Source organism: Topomyia yanbarensis, chromosome 1 (assembly GCF_030247195.1).
Source record: "Topomyia yanbarensis strain Yona2022 chromosome 1, ASM3024719v1, whole genome shotgun sequence".
In the NCBI taxonomy this organism is placed as follows: Eukaryota; Metazoa; Arthropoda; class Insecta; order Diptera; family Culicidae; genus Topomyia; species Topomyia yanbarensis.
Genome location: NC_080670.1, coordinates 1804515 through 1825515, shown reverse-complemented (window position 1 = coordinate 1825515; position 21001 = coordinate 1804515). Strand labels below are relative to the sequence as shown.

The 21001-nt window shown below is 40.5% G+C and overlaps 2 protein-coding genes across 8 annotated transcripts in view; one reads left to right on the top strand and one right to left on the bottom strand.

The window, feature by feature from the left end:
* The window catches only part of LOC131676572 (tubulin beta chain-like), an 84067-nt gene that overhangs the window by 35512 nt on the left and 27554 nt on the right, over nt 1-21001 (bottom strand). The window lies entirely within an intron of this gene.
* LOC131676570 (nucleolysin TIAR) overlaps nt 3832-21001 on the top strand; it is a 557873-nt gene continuing 540703 nt past the window's right edge. For 5 of the 7 annotated variants that reach the window (XM_058955698.1, XM_058955696.1, XM_058955692.1 and 2 more), the window contains exon 1: nt 16621-17366. In XM_058955698.1, coding sequence (XP_058811681.1) covers nt 17241-17366 — 126 coding nt within the window. In that variant the 5' untranslated portion in view covers nt 16621-17240. Of the gene's footprint in view, nt 4350-15966; nt 17367-21001 lie in introns of those variants that run through there. The other 2 variants (XM_058955691.1, XM_058955695.1) reach the window with 2 other exon arrangements.

Sequence of the window (21001 nt, the reverse complement as noted above, 5' to 3'; positions counted from 1 at the left end):
AAAATTCATTTTCCGTCGTCAACGTAAACTGTTACTGGCAGCACTGCTCTATCGGAATCCAATCAGACTAAATGCAATAACTTCAGTTCTAGAGCTGGTCCTTGGAACTATTAATACTTAAATGAAAGTCAATAGTCACATTTATTAGCCTTACTTGTTTTTGTGAGCAAATTTTGCCTTAATCAAAAGTTAAAGCTGTTTAAAAACGTTGTTGTCCACAAACAACATGGACATGAATGGGTTAATGGTTCTACCCCTATACTGCGGTCGCGTATCTTTGAGCAGCTCAGATGTCAATTTGAGTTGTTTTGAATTGATATGTCCTCGCAGCATATATCTGAATAAATTCAAAGCAGAAAATCGTCTACCATTTGCATTATCTTGGGAGAGAGGTGTGTTAGATGTAACTCTCTTCTCCGACAATATTACGCATCCGTTGGCTAATTAGGTGACATACGATGAGCATAAACCTACGTTAAATGATCACAAATAAATTTTATTCGCTCGTTTTTATTTTTTCGTTATATGTCTGCGAAGATGATTAGGTTTTATAGGTATTTTCCAACATTTTTTTTCAAAAGCCATCGATAAAATCGTGAATAAACTAACTGATAAACTTACGCTTTGAAGTGGTATTTGAAGGCACTCATTCGCATCGGGTTATGCTTGATTCTAGAAACCTACCTTTGTGGAGTTCGAAGCCACAACAGTATCTGAGCTATTTTTAGGATGTTTTGATTATTGGATATTAACTGATTTGAAAGATTGACTCCTTATTAATTTCGGGGAAAAGAATGGAATTATTCCATTTCTTGTTTCAGAGCGGTTCTGAACTCTTTGAACATAGTTTGGAAAAGATAAGGATCAACTAAAAAATCTCAACCGTAAAATCGGTAAAGGGTCAGAAGAAGAAAGCGTAAGTACTCTGGCATTTGAAAGGAATCAGATGAACCTCAGCACTATTCATTGCTGTTGTGAATAGTCGATAGTGACTTCTCTTTTGTCGGTTCTCATGGTAAAGAGGAACAAGTCTGTCTTTACCGTGAGACATGTTGGTAGACTTCAGCGATTCGTAGTAAATCTGCCTAATCTCGACTACTGCCACTAGAAGACAAAAGATTAATCCGTAAGATTTCAGGCCTGTTTCTAATGACCATGTCACCGGGGATGGAATGCACCTCAGAGAAAATAAAGAGAAGAATAAAAACGCTCTTTGCACTTTTCATGCTAACCACCGCTCTTCACTTTTACAATAAACCTCTTCACTCCGATGTGTGTTGCTCCCATGTGTGTATTCTACTCCAAAGCTACATATATAAAAGAGTAGAAATAAAGAGGCTCTTAGTGTGCATCATGGTCCCACGCGCACGGAAGTAGGGAAGGCAACTAAAAACATATTTAAAACTTCCGATCAAACTCTATCTGAATTGTAGTTTTATTCGCCTTCCTCCCTGTTTGCCAGCGAGGAGAGGCACAAAAAAGTGGCTCTTCAAGGTGCACATTGTGTGAGCAAATAACAAGCCTGCCTCTCACTTCTAGTTTTCCGATTTGTATATTTCACATCCTTGCTTTCACTTGAGTATTACGGCTCAAAAAATTTCATAACTTGCCTATGTTTCCGCTCCACAACATGCTTAAAATATTAGTTTAATTTCCTAAATTAACCCGTTCTCGACTCAACTGTGACGAGATAATAAATAACATAACTAAAAATGCTAATTTGAACTAATAATTAATCACAAGGCGCCCTCTCTAACATAACAATGCGTAGTTCCCTCGCATATTGCTCACCCTATTGGGTAGATTTCTGGTTAGTCATCCTAACACGGAACGAGCAAAGCAAAAATATTCAGTTTCTTCAGTTTGAAGTTACGGCAACTCGAATAACAACAAACAATAATATATTTGAGATTTTTTCACTGGCCCAATTTCAAAGAAACGCTTCCTATGACTTCATTTATAATAGGATTAGATCATACCAAACGCGAACGAATTGTGCCATTTTCTGCCAACAAATAAAAGATCAAGCTTACACCAAGTCAAGTTCGGACGAATAGACGAGAACCGACAGTTAGATGCTAAATTCCAAACAACTGACTAGTCCCAACTAATGTCTGGAGAAGCAAGTGCAGAAATTATAGTTTGCTTGTTTTAGCTAGCGAACCAAACGTCTGGCACTATGTAAAAAAAATTCCTGCTGTTTTTGCTTAACGAGACATCACTCGGAACCAGTCAGTTGTTTCTTACAAGATCTAACTGGTACCACGACGGTGACAGTTACTGATGATGTGAATCGGAAACGTAAATTCCACCTTCATTTATTTCAGTTAGCTATCGCGTTGCACGAATTTCGTTTAATCAAAACTTTTCCCTTTGAAAAGTTCATATCAAACCATTCTTTAAAACCTTCAACCCCGTGACTATTTCAATGTTAATTAGTGCACTTGTCATACAAACCCTAAACAACTTCAAACGCACGGGCGAACTTTCCACTTTATTTCAAGCGCTCTTCCGGTAAAATTTATCGCACTTTTCAGTACACGTTCTGCTTGACTAGGGCGAAAAAGGCTTCATCATTTCATCGCTCCCGTGCTCCAGTGAATAAATGCAGCAGCGAAAATTCCGGTGCTTGACTTCAATGCACCACCGGGCGGGCAGCCGACGGTACCAGCTTGCAATATCCTTATATTTTCCCTAGCCAACCTCACCGTCGCCGTATCCAAAATTTAGCTGTTGAGCACTATTTGAATGCACTCGAAGCTCCGGGTGTGAACCGTCATCTTTCTTCCGCACTATACACAAACTGTATCGGTGCACCGTCGGTACGGTCCGGCTTCATCGGATCGAAGCCTAGCCTAATGTGGAAACTACCATCCGTTATGCTGAAACGCGGATTTTGACTGAACTGGGGCGAGTTTACAACAGCCATAGCTGAAACGCGGCACATGAGAGTTCCGGAATGTGAGAGGAAGGACCGTATCTCCCTGGACGATGCTAGACGAAACAAATTGTTTCGATTTTGTTTCTGCCCCAGGACGGAGGAGGGTTATGCTGTGCACTGAGAAAACTAAAAAATTAAAATGCTCTCAGCAAGAACGTTAAAATTTACCAGAAACTTCTCCGTGTGTATTAATCCAAGCCGAACACTTTGAGCTCCCCTATGCACGCGAAGTTTGTTTTGTATCGGCTGGCCGGTTGCTCATCCTCTGCCTGATCCTCATCGTCGTAGCAATCGTTGGAAACCTACTCTAAATGTACTCTTTCTGTTCACTGCCTCCCGGAGGACCGCCGGTTGATGAGAGTGCTTCGGTGGTGGGAAGCACGTGTTTACGTTTTTCGACAGTGGCGTCGTTAGCGGAAAACATAAACAAAAGTGGGGGCAACCTAATGTTGACGTTTTTATGGGAAAATTACCTTCTGAGGTCACTGAAAAACAATCGACGGATAAATGGCGGAAACAAAATGGCTGACTGATGCTTTATTGCAATCAGTTTCCGACTATAACCTACACTTATTCACTGCCAAGAAGACAAATCGAATTTAGCTCCGCCTCTGTTTCATTATCTATCAGCCAGGAGAAAGCGCATACCGGTTGTGAATGAGCTGTTGCTGGTGTTGTCGTTTGTTCGTGGGTACGAGAGTGAGAGCGCGTGAAAGCTTCTATGCGCTTGGCGAGACACTTTTCCGGAAAATTGTGAGAGCAGGCGCGCTCTCGGAATTTTCCCTCCAACCCAAGCCGATCAACGGCGGCCAGAGAAAGAAACTAGCTACTCAGCCAGGATAATGCAGGATGTTTTATCAAGAATCCTACGGCTTTTAGTGTGATATAAGCGTTTGCGAGGAGACGTCTGTGGTGCGTGCGAAAGCGAGATTTTTCCGTTCTCACTTTTTGACCGGACAAAACCCCGCAGGCGAGTCGTTCGTGTTGGGCGATTCCAGTGCAAACAAACGTGGCAGCAGGCGGCGGCGTGTTTTGATTCGAAACTGTGCACCGACTGCGGTTGTGGTGTTGGTGAATATCCTCCTGGATCTAGTGAGCGGTGCGCTTAGAACGCCCAGTTGAAAGCGGACGCATGGTTGCTGGTTGTGTCATATCGATGCAGTCTCCCGTTCAGCAGGAATAGAGATACAACCACTAATGAGACCCATTGCGAAGATGTTTCGGATCTAGATTGTGACCGAGTTCAATTGAAATTGGCAAGTGACTGGAAAGTGAACGCGAGACTTGATTGATAACACAAGTGTTTTGGATGATGCTTGTGCGAAAGCTTGCTGGAAACCAACCAACAACAAGTGTAGCGAAAGCAATAACCGAAGACGATTTCTGGAGCGGAAACTAACGACGAAAGGTTTGTTTGCGTTCAGCTGCGGCGGCAATCTTGACTCCTAAGATAAATATTTGAGCAGCACGAGAAATCCTTAGAATTTATGAGTTATGAATTAATAATTTCCCACGTTCGCTTCTTGCGAGTAGCTGATGGGTGGGGAGAAAGCGGTTAGCTTGGCTTCACTGTTTCCTTCTGGTGGGCCGCCGTGAAGAAGTGCACCATGAGAGCAGTGTTCCCAGCGATGATTCTTTAGCCGATTCAAAATATTGGTTTGACAACTGGAAAAAATTCTTTAATTATTATTTTATTTATTAATATTCACATATTAAAGATGACTGATTTAGAGTTAATTTAATTTTTCCAGATGTAGGTCAATTAATACGATTGTGACGGATGTATCCAAAATGTCACTTTTGGGGTATCTGAATGTCTATCGTTTCGAGTATAAAACTGCTTGATTGATCAAATTTGTTTGGCCGACTTTTCGTTTCCAAGTGAATGGTTTGCTTTCAAGGTATCAACAAGAGAAAGGTTTGATCCTAAACTAGACACTCAACTTTTCTTTAACCCTTTCATGCCCATGTTGTTTATAAACAACAACGTTTTCAAGCATCTATAGAAAAATAAATGTGACTATTATCTTTCATTGGACTAAGTATTAGCCGTAGAAATAAAGTTTCTGCAATTAGTGTGATTAGATTCCTATTGCGCAATGCTGTCAGGGACAGTTTAAGTTAACGGTGAAAAATGAAATATTATTGGAAATTGATAAAGACTATCAATTTCGACTGTTTTGGACTACCTTTTGCAAGCAATTGGACTATTTTAAAAATTATAGTAGAATAGTGTTGAGCATCGGAAGGTATAAATTGAGCAGCTTGTAGCACTGTAAGAATAGCCTTTATCGTGACCAATACAAGTTTTTCGTGTTTCTTAAACCCAACAGTATATTAAGGAAAAGTAGAAGTTTTGGAAAAGTTGGTCATGAAAGGGTTTAATTATTCAATCACTCCTCCGCGATAGAATAGTAAATTATGCAAGTCTCAAATCTTTGCGAACAACTTCCTGTCATGCAAAACCTGTTTAATTTCAATCGACTTGTTAAATTCAGTATTAGGTTACTCCACGTGCTGGTATAGTGCTGCCAGGATGTTGATTGCAAATAAACAGGGGTAGGAAGTATGCAAACGTATCTTTTCGCTTCTTTTTTGGCACTTTGCAGTTATCGAAACTGCAAGCAATCTGACGAAAAATAAACGAATTATTCGCTGATCATCAGACGAATTTAGAAAAAGAAAAAAAAATCACTTATATGTATCTCGAAAGCAAGCTTCAGTGAACTTCTATAAACCGGGAGTGACCTGATATTCCAAGCAATCCACTGCGTGATTGGTACAATTTAGTTAGAAAAAGAAATACCTTTGACTGGTTGGAAGGGGACATATATCCTCGCTGACGTCTATAAGGTATTCTCCCGTGTTCTGTTTAGCAGACTGCGCCAGTTGGTTGAATATTTTCTCAGAGAAAATCAAAGCGAATTTCAAAAAGATCTATCAATGACGGACTCAATGTTTACCCTATGACGAACTCCGGATAATATTTGAGAATACAAAATTGATCAAGTTGATTCGTATGAAACTAGATGGGTCAATATCAAATGTCAAAATAGCCAGGGAGTCACTCGACTACTCGTTTGTAACGTTGGATAAATTAAAGCAGGGTTTGAAAGTGCCTTACGTAGATCTGATGAGCAAGCGAATGGAACCATCATCACGAGACCTCACAGTCTTCTTGGTTTCACAAATGACATCGACAGTATTGGCGTTGATCGCAGAGCAGTGGAAGAGATGTTTGTGCCTGATCAACTTCGAGAATCGGACTGACAATAAACTTAAAACCAGCAAACTACATGGTAACTGATAGAGAACGAGACAGTCCGAACAATGTTGGTTCCGACACGAAGATGGATGTATGATACCAGGGTACATTGATATACAGTGAAGACCCAATTTTATCAGCTCCTGATTTTGTTAGATTTTTGCCCCGATTTTGTCAGCCTCATGTAACCAAGTCAAATTTTTCTTATCTTAGAAATATGCTATTATTTTAATTGAAATTACTATTTATTTTAATTGAGCGCTGTAAGCCTCTTATTGAAAATTTATACTATTTATAATCAAAAAGGGTTATGAGGCTATGTCTTGGAACTAAAAAAGAAGATGTTAACAGCTTCGAAGAAAAAAATATGTCTCGATTTTATTAATGTCACCGTTTTGTCATCCTGAAATTCTCCAAGGGGCTGATGAAATCTGGTCATCCAGTAGGTTATTTTGGGAAAATGTCCAACGATAAATTAAACAGACAAAATATGACCAAAGTGGTTAAAATAGAGATACGAAATACATCACCTTTTTAGAGAGACGATCGCTCATAGGAGGGGGTCGATGAGTTCCATTAGTTTCTACTGGGAATGAAACGGTGATCACGAAACCGTTGGGAATTCGTGATGACGTCGCATGATGCCTCGATGGTGGAATAGTTAACACACCGAACTAGAAACTGAGAAGTTGCGAGTTCGATTCATCCTCGATTGCATATTTTTTTCACGGTGTGTCCAATAAAATTGGTAAATTTTCGCCGAATCTCTTTCTCACCGCTTCGATCATTCTTTCTTTTTTAATTTTTCCGTTAGACATTTTCCTAACCCACTAGGAAAAAAGAGAAAAAAACATGGTTTACGTAAAAATAAGGAATAAGGAGCTTATTTTTGTAATCGAAATTTGCAAAAATAAATAAAGTTTACAAAAATGTAAACAAAGGGTAATAAACAAAAAAATAATAATAATTAACAAAGGAAAAGTGCCAGTCATACGCACAGCATACTGTGATGAGCACATTATAACCATCGCAAATGGTGGATAGTTTATTTCCGATACAGTCCTTACTCAACATTTTAAACCCTCATACGTCCCTTATGTTACCACTATAATTACAGTGGATTTAAGAACTCGAAACCGGTGTTTGGGTTGTGAGAAGTACACTGTGTTTCAAATTATTGGTGGAATTTCTTCATCAATTATCACAGTAAGTAACCCTTTGATACTCAATCAGGCAGGTTGGAGCTATTGTTACGGAGATGTGATGACCAACAAAATGCTTTCGAGCAGGTATTATGGTAGAACAGACGGATACGCAAGAGGCACAAATCCAAAGATAAGTTCTATAGTTATTACTGCAGTTATTCTACATACAGCGGAGGACGCATTTCGATGAGCGTTATGCTTTGTTAGACGAGGATTTACGCAGAAAGCAATGCGGCAGCAGTAAACCAAGCGAATGCGTGCAAACTGTCTCAATAAAGACTGCGCATTCGCAGACGCTTGTTTGTCATCGACCTTACAAAGGTTCGGATTCGCTGGTGCAACGGCAAATGAACGTTCATCTGGACTGAATCCAAACGCAGATGAGTTTGAAATATCGAATAGAGAAAATTATCGACAAGCATCGCCATGCCTCCCCAATCTGGAGCCGGTTGGCAGCGCAACAAGCTGTTCCTAGAGTTCCTTTTACGTCTTCAGCGCAGCTTGATAGGCACCGAGACTCTCGATGCAATAAAAAAAAATCATTGCAAGCAACAGAAATTTTATGTATAAAAAATGAACCGTTCAAGTATACGAACATTTAAAAACCCGAAACATATGAAAATCTATTAAATAGTTCTTGAGATATCACGTTGATCGTAACGGTCTTTTTCAGAAAATTCCATTCCGAGATAATCGTGTTCAAAGTTTTGTATGGTTTGCTATTCTTAGTATGTATAACAAACATAAAGATGTGACACAAGGTGCTAAAGGCGCACTAAAATCCTGTCAATTTTGTTTTCCATTGCTCTAAATATATCACAAAGAGATCGTTCATAAATGATATCGCGTATTGACAGTCGCAAAAGAGTGCGATGTAACATGAATTACCGAAATAGAAATTAAAAATGAATTTGAGACGTACTAGTGGAGCGGGTAAGGTAGCAGGAATAATAAAACCAACAACTATTTGCAATATGCTTGGAAGGAAGTGTATTTTAGAAAATTTGTATCTTATGATTCGCCCCAAACAAACAATATTACATAACAAATATCACAGCGATGACAGAGTAGTGGGATTAAGGCCAAGTTTCCTCTGGGTCGTGCAAAACTGAGAAGCAACTTCAATTTAGGCACGGAGAACAGAGGTCCATCTCAAGCGTAAAAGTAAAAGTAATTACAGCACATCCAAAGGTAATTTTGATGTTACCACTAGAGTTATTTCGTTTAGTGCGTCAATTTTATTGCATTGACCATACAATTGATGTCTAAGTGACCGTCATACTTATATTGGGGTATGCCTGTATGGTGGCCGCAGTATTCTAGCGGATATTAGTACAAATGACAAAACAAGTATTTTTAAATTGTTTATTTGAACCTGGATGTCTGTTCCCTGCGATATATAATTTTTAAATTGAATAAGCAGGTAGTATAGCCGAGGGGAGAGGCGTTTAACAAGGTTAGGATAAATTGGGAAGAGGGGGAGGGGACGTCAGTTGTGGTGGATCATATCTAATAATTTCCACTATATTAAACAAGCAAATTGGTGTTACAACATGATAAATCAGTCTGGCGCAACAATCACCAAAACAATAATACACAGTAGAATAGGATAATAACTGACAGAATAGTTGCAGGGAAATTACCATTGGTAGACACTACGGTTACCAGTGCCTTTTGATTTACTTAATAGTCAATTGATTCGCTTCAGGGCACCCAAGAGGAGACCAGGAAGAAGACAGAAGAGGTTTTAATGCGACGTTTTAATAGTATCATGCATGATACATTGGACTAGAGTGTAGATCGCGATCGGCTTAAGAGGTTGGAAAAACTAAGTTGTGGCTTGATTTGAAATGTTAAAAATATTCTTATCTTGTGGTCTTACTAACCAATTCTCAAACGATTATAGATATCAGACTAGCCCACAGTTTTAGCGACCGGCTGTTTGGAGTTCATATTGATGTTGTTCAAAGAAAAAGTGAATCACTCTCGATGGCCGGCTATCCAGAGTTTACACACAAGAAAAACATAACTAAATATCGTTTTGCTTTGAGTAATCGTTTAGTCTGAGACTAACCATCCCACCGCATAAAAACATATTCATTTCGTGGTCGCATTGCCTGGTTGTGGCGAATGCAAGACTTATACTTATTTTTCAATCCCACTCCTTAATATCTATGGAAGCGTTGCTGAGTCGGTGGTCTTCTTTAAGTAGGTATTACATCAATATTTTCTACCCCATCCTAAGTATCGGCGAAGATGGTCGTGGCCGGTAATAACGATTGTCACGTTGTTGGTTTACTGAACTCAAAAGAGATATTTTTCAAATTCAAAAGTTCATTCCCGATCCTTCATTTCACAAGCTCAGATGAGTTAAGCTATCTATAGGCTGCATGATAATCTTTAGTATGCAATCTACGAATAGCACCGTGCCTCGCAATGTTTCGTATTAGCTTCATTCAATCAGCGCACCGTGAACGGCTGTGACTTGAAATTTAGTGCTCCGATTTGGATAAAATTTCGCATAGATATTTTCGAAGGTATGTTCGTTCAGAATATGTAATAAATTATTTTTTCAGTTTTTCGAGCCTCAACTTTGTGTAGCCAAAGCTTATGGAATATACGAACGAAATTTTTGAATGAATTATGTAGTACTGATAGACATGCCACAAGTGTTTTCCCGACAAGTAGTTATTAACACATTCCGTTGTAGGCAGATACCAAACTTTTCACCTCTTAAGATATCGCAAAAATAGTTGCCATCAAACAACGTGATAATTAGGTTCCCCGAAAAGTAGCAATTTAGAACCCCTTTTTTCATGTTAACCATCAATGACATTTTTTTAGTACCACTTAAGTGATACCAAGATTCCCAAAGCAATCTGAACAAGGACGACCCAGCTGGCAACACTAGACTTTCGCTTGATTTGCTACCCTGGTCCACCCGACTGTTGAATCCATCCATTACACCTCTCGTCGACCGAAAATTGTGTGCACTCTCGCTTACCATCGCAGCTGCTGCTGCTGCTGATTTTTGCTGCGAATCTCTTGCAGAGCTGCTGAAAATTGTACAACATTTAAAACGTTGAAGCTGAAAGAAAATCGATACATTCCTAGCGGATACACTCACATCCGCCAGTCTCGCCTCGGTTCGGCTCAGCTTGAATCTGCTCCTGCACGGTCGTAGCAGGCGATTGCTATACAGCTCGCTTCCTTCACCTTCAAGCCGATGTGGCACATGACGGTTGGGTCGGGTCGGGAAAGGGTTGCATGAAAAATTATTTTTAATTACTCGTATGAAGTATGAGAAGTGCAATTGTTCAAGCGTAGAATGGGGGCAGTGTTTCGATTTTAATCCCTTTTGTCTCGGGTTAAATGAGCGAACTCTTTTTGTAAGCTCTATTAAATTAACTGCTGACGGAAATCAAACTAAAACGTTTCCTAGCAGTTAAATCAAAAGTCTCTCATCTAATCAAAGGTACACGTATTGTACCTTACAAAACCATTTCAAAGGTGATACCCTGTGCCACATAAGATCATGTGAGCGGATAACATTTTATTTTCCCACAGACGAAATGTTTCACCCATCATCAACAGCATCATCATTTTGACATTCCGATTTCCTTCGACTTCTGCTGTTGATGTTTCAAAACCTCCATCACCAACCAAGCAACCCGCTGGAAACTGATACGAGCAACGTATGTAAACGTAAAAAGACCAACAAAACATACCCCCCCCCCCCTCTGCTGGTGAAATTTTAAGGAAAAACTTTTGCCAAACCGTAAGACCCCCCTCAACAAGACCCACACCCACGTACAGCTTCACCGTATTAAAAATGAATAACGCTTTCGCTGATTGCTATAAATAACAAATTGCGAAACTTTTTCTTCTATCCACCGAAACCGACAACAATAACTTGGGAGTTGGAGTCGGAACGCCACTTTCGTGTGCAAAGCAAACGGGGATGATAGATATAGGCATGGATGGCGTTCTTGTGGATGGTGAACGGAGGCGGCGCGAACTTCCGGCAAACTATTAGTTGCACTGCATCTGGTTGTCTGGCGAACTTCGGTGTGAATCTCGATCGCTCAATTGAGCTTTTGACACTTGGAGAGAGCACAAAAAAAAGTGGTGCGATGAAAAGGGGATACAAAGCAGAACTGTCTCGAAAGTGGAAAAGTGGCAATTGTTGGTCGATGTGCCCGGAGGAAATTTGTTTGCGAGAAATGTTGTTTTATTGGTATGTCTTTTAGAATTCGATCGCAGCAACCTTCGATGACAAAAGTAAAATTTTCTCATAGCTGTCATTTCTCTTCAGAATAATTCTACTTTCGGACTTGAAAATGTTAACCTGCATACATACGCGAAGTTTAATGCTTTCGACTCAATGCTGTGTAGTGCTGCTCGCTCGATTATAGTTGATTGAAATTTCAACCTTCTAAAAGTGTTTGTTACCAAGTAAAATGGTGAATATGAAGAGAGAAGATTGATGGATCAAGGCAAATATATTAATGTAACATTGGGCCAGTATAGGTAAGAAACTATCCCCAATCCTGCAAAAGTAAGTTAAATGTTTGATGTGATCTGCTTCTGTCACCAGATTTGTCACTGCACGGCATTCTACAGGTAAAAAATAAATTTTCCTTTCAAGCAAAAGCCAAAAATCGGACAACCGGCAAGTGACTTGAAAAGTTGATCGCTTGTATTCCTCGTTCACAATGGGAACAATATCCCCGGAAAAACCGGCTCGAACGCTTGGAAATGATAACACAGTGATGAAGAGGGAAAGTTTTTTTTCGGTTCTTTTTCCCCGTCCGGTCAGTTTGAAAAAAAAACGGAAGGAAAGAGGAATGGGAACAGGCTCTCAATAAAGATTCCAATGGTCCTGATGGTGGCGGTCGAGGTGGGACATGGCAAAAGCCCGGTGTAATCGAGGGAAACGACCAGAACAGGTATCAATTCATTTGCCAGCAGCTGCTTCCTTCCGCCAGTCGAAGAGGAAAGCCGGGAAACTCTATTCTCAGTGATTTAATGCTACACAAATGCGGCGAATGTTGGGGTGAAGGAAACAACAAAACAATATACCTCACTCACTCGGGTGGTGCTCGATAGTGGGAAATTGCAGCACCGCCTGCTACCTCTACCTATCCACTTTTGGTGATGGTTCATTGGCAGTCCGACAGGTTCACCTGTTGACTTGAGAGTGAAGGTGTAAAAGTGTGGGAGTTGAACAGTGTGATGGGTCAGATTTATCTTTGTACATCATCGGGGGTTTTGTGGTTTGGGGCTTTGCTGCTCGTTAGTTCGTGTTTTATCTTAACAGCAGCTTGAGAGTGAATTGGATGGATACCTGGTGGGCACATTGCTATTGTGCATTTGCTGATTTCTGGAATTTACGAAAAAAAATCGGTGACTGCATCGAAAAATGTGTCTAAATGAATTATTGTCATTTGTAAACAATAGACGGATAAGAGATTACCAAGACAACCGTAGTAGGCGATGTAAAAGGAAATATTTGAAAGAATTGTATGGTTTTCTGTCACGGACTAAGAAAAGTCTATTTCTAATAATTCTAATTACAAAATAGAGACAAAAGATGTGCCTAATCGCGTTATATCACAGAGAAATTAGATATTGTAAAGTGACTATTTCACAGGACACAGATTTTCGAAAAAAGTCAACTTTCAGCACTTTTTGCACTGGATGTATATTTGAGCGCACCAACATTTTGAACGACGCAAACTTTTTTGTTGAAATGTGGGTACATGGAAAATGAAGTCTCTAAAGGTAGCCTGTTGAATTTGCAAATTACTTCAATCACCAATTTACGTCACATATTGACCACCCTTGCCAATAGTACCGGCTGCATTGTGATGGTTCTTTCATTTCATGCAGCTCAAAATTGTAGTTCTCGAAAAACTTCTTTGCGAGTAACGTGGGTGGCAAATGACGACACGGTTACTTAAGTGACATAAGTGAGGTGACCGTAAGAAGAAGGTGCTATGTAATAATAGATTCTGCCCAATTCTCAGTCACGTCACTTAGTAACTAGAAGAAAATTTCTATCTAGTCACTAGGTAATGTGACAGTGAGGATCTAGCCCATATTGGGTCCTATTCTCACAGTCACGTCATTTAGTGCTTAGAAGGAAATTTTCTTCTAGTCACTAGGTGACGTGACTGTGAGAATAGGGCTCATTATGTTATATTATTTCATATTTAATTACATTACATTACTTAACATAACAACATGACATGACATGACGTGACATGACATGACATGACGTGACGTGACATGACGTGACGTGACGTGGCGTGACATGACGTGACATGACGTGACGTGACATGACGTGACGTGACGTGACGTGACATGACATGACTTAACATAACTTGACATTACGTGACATGATGTTATATAACGGGCCCTATTCACAGTCACGTCACCTAATGACTAGAAGAAAATTTCCTTTCCTGCCTTCTAGTCACTAGATGACTTGGCTGTTAGAATAAGAACCAATGTGACATCTCACAGTCACGTGGCCAAGTGACTTCGGGCCCTATTCTTACAGTCACCTGACCCGGTGATTAGATGGAGACGTGACTGTGAAAATAGAAACCACCATGTAAATTACCTTCAAATCACTAGGTGTCGTAATTGAGAATAGGGGCCCTATTCTCACAGTCACATTACTTAGTGACTAGAAGAAAATTTCCTTCTAGTCACTAGGTGACGTGACTTTGAGAATAGGGCCCTAGGGCTCATTATGTAACATGCCGTGACAATTCATCGACGCATTAAAAAAAAACTTCGTGCATCATGCGGTACAAAGCATCGAAAAAAAATGTACGGCAATCCAATTGTCATGCTGTAATAGATAAGTCATGGTGGCTCATTTATCCAGAAATTCTTGTGTACTGAACGATTGTAAATTACACTCGTCCACACCTTCTATTTCCGAAGTGTGAGAGAACTGAGCACGAAAATAGATGATTTGTTCTTGGTAGTGTGTGACAACAATTTAGACGTTATGATCAGGACGGAGACTCGATTGGCCGACAGTATCAACTATGTTCAACTCCTTGGTACCGAAAACAATTGCAACTTCCACAACAGTAACAAAACGAGTTTCGGAAGCGTACTTCTTGCTGTGGCTCGGTGTCATCGCAGAAATTAGACAATACCACGAACATCTATGGTTGGGTCGATCCGTTTGATGTTGGATCAAATCGACGATTCTGTGGACTTGCGACCACTCGAGTAACGCAAGAAAAAATATACAAAAAATAATCAACTGATCAGAAACGTCTTAGTTATGGATTGTGAAATTTTGTTGAAACAGTTATGCGTGGTTCGCTAGAAAAAAAGTTATAGGTTGGTGTTATAGATGAACTTTTTACATTGGTTCGTGAATTGTGCGACGAATATTTTTCCGATTGAAACGTAGTAGTTTGTAGTAATTACAACAAGCCAAGTTAATGTTGAGTAAACAGCGAAATTCAGTGCACTAACAGTAATCCACTCCACCAGCATAGCACTATTAGACGGAATGGACTTTGCAAATCCATAAAAAAAATTGACCACCGGTGTACTGCTGAGACGAAACGTGTTTTCAGAAATACCAGAAACTTTTACCATCACTTGAATTGTGCAAGTTAAATGCGATGCGTGTGTGAATCGAGCTCCGCAAAAACCCCAGGACATGTGACGTGGCAGTCTTTTGCTTGCATCTCAGCATAAGAGCGCTTCGGGTGGAGCACATAAGTTTATTTTCTCGCTGCCCGTACGCAGGGCTTCGAAGATCATGCGGAATCCCCCGCAGTAAACACAATTATAGATATCATTGCCGCAAGAAGCATCCTTATGCTCTCTCCCACATTCGCCGCAACTGTTTAGACGAACCTTTTCCAGAAGTACATAGTTAGCAAGAGATAATCCTGATAGGTTACCTGAAGCGAGCCTATTAGAGAATAAGTAGTCTTACTTCCATCAATTTTTGCTGAAAGTAATTTCCTGGAATTCTCGCCTGTTAAAGTGTAGCGTCCTTGAAGCAATCAATTTCGCATTTCAACAGATTTGCGCACTTCCGACCAACTTCGAATACCACACCATCAATCTTTACTGCCCGTGTAGGTACGTAGACGCGATAATTCACGTTAAACGCAATTTCCCTTCGTAAAGTACAACACTCAATGCCCAGATGAGTCTAAAGGATTTTTTTTTATTTGAGGTGTATTGCGAGTCGACAAAATCAATTATTGAGTCATTAGGGACTTCTATGTTAATATCAGGTGATTTTTCGCACGCGGTCATTTATTTAGTACGGTAATTGAATCGCTTAAAAGTAATTTTTGCATAAAACACAATTGATCATAATAATTCCTCAGGACATCTAGAATGCTGTTTACCATGTTCCATTTACCAAATGTCTTCATATCGTGATTTCTACGATAAAGTTTGACAATTTAAAATAAACAACAATGTTGATATTTTGCAGTATGATAACCACAAAATAATCTCTCCATCTATTTCGTTCCACGCTCATCAATGCTCGACACTAGCCGGCCATTCAAGCACCAGGTGGCAAAAGATCCCTAATAGACCCTGCACTTTCCGCAGTGTACAAGTGTATGTGTTCTGTAAGTTCTTCAAGCCGGATAAAATACGTGTCCCACGTGGAATAGAAGCAGCGGCAGCCCCGAAAGGATACGGCCCTTCGTGATAGATGATAATAATTACAGCAACCAAGCCGAAAACTTTTATCTGCTGTGTTGCGAAGTGGTGGTGCTGGATTTGTTTTTGTCGGGCACGTTGCGGTGGATTCTTCGAGATTAGCGTAAATCAGTTGGTGCCGCATTAAATCCTAGTAGGCAGTCTGTACAGCCGCAATTTTACTCGGGTTTCATCTATACCGGGTGTGGATTAGTAGGCCGGTTTAGTTATGCTGTGTGTTGTGTAGCGAGGGTTATGTCGTAAAAAACGGAAATCATTGCTTTGACCGGAAGATCCGAAAGTGTACGTCTATGTCAGGAATTTAGGTGAACGTAAAGTGTACCATAAAATCGGTGAATTACGGTGATTCGGAAAGTGAGTTTTTGTATCAATAGAATTTCCCCACCAGTACCAGGTGCAAGTGTGACCAAAATATAGTTTTCGGTTTGAATCGATTGGTGTATTGGTGAGTCGTAGATTCGATACAAGCTGGGAATATTGAAACCAGCAAGACATCGTTGGCTACAGCCACAAACCGGTAAAAATAAGCTCTCAAGCATCACCCGACGCGAGCCCCGTGGGGCTGCGCTTGGTCGGGGTTTTGCCGTGTGCAGTATTTGCACCGAAAGCACCGAAATCGTCTTCCCTGGCCGTACATCGTCAAACAGTAGCACCGTACAGTAGCAGCAGCAACATCTCGAAAGCGCTGTCCTCCTCCACCCAGCAGGTTACATCGACGGCGACCACCACAATTACGTCACCATCGGAACCGGTCCCGATCAGCAAAAGTGCGACAACGTGTCACTGTTCCGCTTCCAATTCCGCCATCAATAACAGTCAATCAAAGGCAGGCAACAGTACAGCACTAAATCTACCAGCCCCGCTGCCACCGGTTCCACCGCGGCCACCGCGTGTACCACTTCCAATCTTTACAGCGACCAATCTAGCCAGCATTAGACCGCTACCGAACCAGCCTCCCTGTTCGACATCCTCCGGTGCATTTTCGGTTACACCGGCGGTGGGAGCAACAATCACCACAACGGTTCATCAGCATCACCATCACTACAACAGCAACGTGGTTCCGCCTCCACCGCCACCAGTGCCACCGACTGCACTGAACCCGATGTTGTTGGTTCCGTTCTCGGTCCCGGCCGGACTTGGGACGCCTACCATTCCGGCGACTAATCACCACCACCATCACCATCTGCATCCGACGACGACGACCGGTTACGCGAACAGTGTGGGCAAGGTGAGTGGAGCTTCTTTCTATCATTGATTCTTTTGTTTTTCAGTTTTAGTTTTTGATGTTCCACCGTAGCAAGCGTTGAAATTTGCTCTGGGTGAGGGCGGCGTATGCTCTGATTAGGATTGATTGCGACAAAAATGGCTGTTTGATGTTTTGAATTGCGAAGCAAGGACCGGAAATTGCTTTTAAAATTGATTATTTTAATCTTGCCGATACAATTGGAGAAAGAAGAAATTTTCCACTTCGAATCGTTGTTGCTCGTTTCGTAACTTACATTCAATTTGTCTGTATCATTGAATATTGATTCGGATGATCAAAATCGAGGATGACTAACTTACTTTCAGCTCCGGTATAAAATTACCCCCACCGATAATAATTCATTCATTTGAAAAACTATATTCATTACGCCCACTCCATAAATTCTCCGAACACCAAAGTGCTGAATATTGAATTAATTCAATTAGTGTACGTATAATTAGCATTCGCAAAAATGCCGAAATACAATCACATCTGGGATTGAAAATTATTCAAATGAGTACAACATACCCCTCGCTTACAGCCACGACAGTACGCCGCTTCACGGGAAACAAGGTGGATAATTGGGGGTAGTATTTGAGGGAGGGGGGAGTGTGCTAAAGCTCGCAGGTGTAGACAACAACCGGAAGTGATATTCCCCATTAAGCCGATACATATGTGTACTTCACGTACACTCGAGGGTAAAATTCATTTGTGAGTGTCGTTTGTTTAAAGCACGCAATGAAGCAGGCAACAGTTAGTGGACCCCTGAAATCGATATGACCGAGCGCCGCGCGGTGGTTCTCCTACAGATGGGTAGATAGATATCAAAAGGATTTTTTTGTGCTCCCTTCTACTTGGTTTCGAACGGACCAGCGACTGGCGCATAACGCGATTTGACCCGCAATGAGTGTGCTCGCGCCGCACTCGTGCCGGGCAATCATTTATGGGATAGCAAATGGCCCCTACATGATAAGACCAAATTGGGTACGTACGTACGTGTGCATCGTTTATTTATTGTACCCGTAACAGCGGTTATATTTTTTTGTGTTCAGTGCATCATAAACGCTTGGGGTAAAGGGGGGAAGGGGATTGCTATCCATCTACATTCGTTTAACCGTAGAGTAGAGAAAAGATCGAAGCAGGCGGACTGGAAATAAGTGGTCGCATTTTATCTTCGCAAGTTGACCTGTCACCCGGACTGTGCCAGTTTGCATGGTTACTGTGATGTGTTGTGGTCAAGTCCCAGCAAGTATCGTCGATGATGGCCTAAGTGGCGTCGGTCGATGAATGGTGTCGTACTTTTATCACAATTTCCTGGTCGTTTACGGGCGGGAAATAGGTTGTTAATAAAAACGTCTTGTGTTGGTCTACCCTTTGACCAGATACCTGATGCTTGTTGAGGAGAAGCCGTACAAACTACTTAAATGCACCAAAAACCCAGCATGAGAAAAGACGAAAATAAAATATTTTGCTATTTTAAAGAGATCCTTCTTTTCATTCCCTACCCAGAATATTTAACCACCGAAAGGGAAACCCCAGATTTGCAATAGGATTACTTTTGACTGATAATGTCATCATGGAATTTGCCGGATGAAAAGGGACTCAAAATTCTGCGTAAAGCTTAGCTCACGCTCCGACCTGTCTGATGTCTGGATGATTGTCGGTACTGCCAAAGCCGAATGTTTGTTTTCCTCCCCCACCCAAAACGCACTGTATATTTTGATGGAGATGTGGAAAAAAGGTAAAAATCACAGAACATTTCTTCCGTATCGTTCCGCACGCTCACCGACCCAAGAAGCTAAAGACGGAAGATGACCTGTCACATATCTCATATTTATTTCCGTGAAACCGTTCCCTCCTTTGCCCGGTAATGGTTGCGGTTTATCGGTCTTTGTTGGACCTGCTGGCATCCCTGCTCTGCTGGCGGTGACAGAGTGCCCAACAGAGGGAAGAAAACTCAAACAAATCACGATGGAGACGGCAGCTTCGAAGTAATCATAAGGATTATGTAGCTCTCCCAATCTTTCAATTTATCTCCCACTTTCGGTTCGTTTTACTTCGTGGCAGGAGAAATATGAATCCCGGAACAGGCAGTTAGCCCCCAAGTTTTGTTTTTTTTTTCTCTTTACGTTAGACTAGACTCATTCCAACTGAAAGTAAAGCGGATTTGAAAAGGCGATTTGGACCAATTTTGTGCCCCATTTTAACAAGAGGATTTCCAGTTAAACCTTCTACGGGGTGGACAGCGGTTCGATTCGATTCGAACGTAGCAACGTGTGGTGTGTAGTAAGAGTAAATCCACTGCGTTGGTGAAGGTACAGGCGTTCCCCCGAAAAAAGACAGGCACGTCTATCTTGTCCTGCTTCTCCAACCAACGAGTCCACTATTGAACTTGAAAACGTCGACTCCACCAGCCCACAAAGTACTCCATTGAGTTAACGAAGCATCCGATTCGCTATGTTTCAATCAGCTGATTTCCCAGAAAAACTTTGAATCTCCCAGGAATCTTGAAACTCTGGTAGATCAGTACGTAAGTCAATCCGCAAGTACAAACACGGAAAGGCTATTTATGGAACCCCATGCGATAATCAATGACATGACATAGATCTTTGAATGTTTGTATTTTTGAATTTTGATAGATCATGGAATCTTTCGGCTTAGTCTTATTTTTGAATCTTCAGATTTCTAAATCTTCAAAGTTTAATCCATTGAATAATCTCATATGGTGAGATCAAATATTTACATCATTGAACCATTAGGTTATTCTGATCTTCTAGATCTTTGGGTTGAGTTTTTGTATCTTTCATTATTTAAATCTGTGGCGATTTATTAATCTCTGAAGCATTAAATGTTTCAATAGTTAGATCATTGAGTCTTTAAGTCTTCGGAACATTGGATTGAATTCTTGGATCTTTGGATCTTTACTTATTTCGATTGTTTCAAAACGTTCAATCATTGGATCATTTTTAGACCGTTTCTTTGAATATTGGGTTCTTTAGGTCTTCAAATATTTTGATTGTTGAATCTTTAGAGATTTGCATTCTTTCATTTTGGTATCTTTGGAGTTTTGTATCTTTGAAATTTACAATCTTCGATTCTTTGATTGTATGATGTATTCCATCTATGACAACACATAAAATAATTTGGTCTATAGCGAAACAAAAACCATTAGCAAATCGGTGAAGACATTCTAAAAATATACAAATAAAATAGTAATTTTTCTACTGTGATTTTCAAATGTCTTTATCTCCCACATTAGAACATATGAGGGATTCCATGAGAAACCGGCCGACCGTAAAATATGACCATCGTCGATTCGAACGAAACTTTGCAGTTGTGTTCTCCATGATATTCTCTGGCAATTGGAATATTTTTAACACAAGAGTAATTTTTCAAAAGGGCGTAAACGTTTCTACGTATATGAATTTCAATTTTTTTTTGTTCGATTACTGTATTTTATACAGCAAAACTATCTGAGAACAAGTTACAGGGAATGAATACTTCTGTCTGAAAAAAAATATGCACTAAAAAATGTGTCATTTTTCAAAAAAACAAAAATTTATGATAAAAATTTAAATTGCGAAAAAACCCATTTTTTAATTTTTTTTATATTTTGTTAC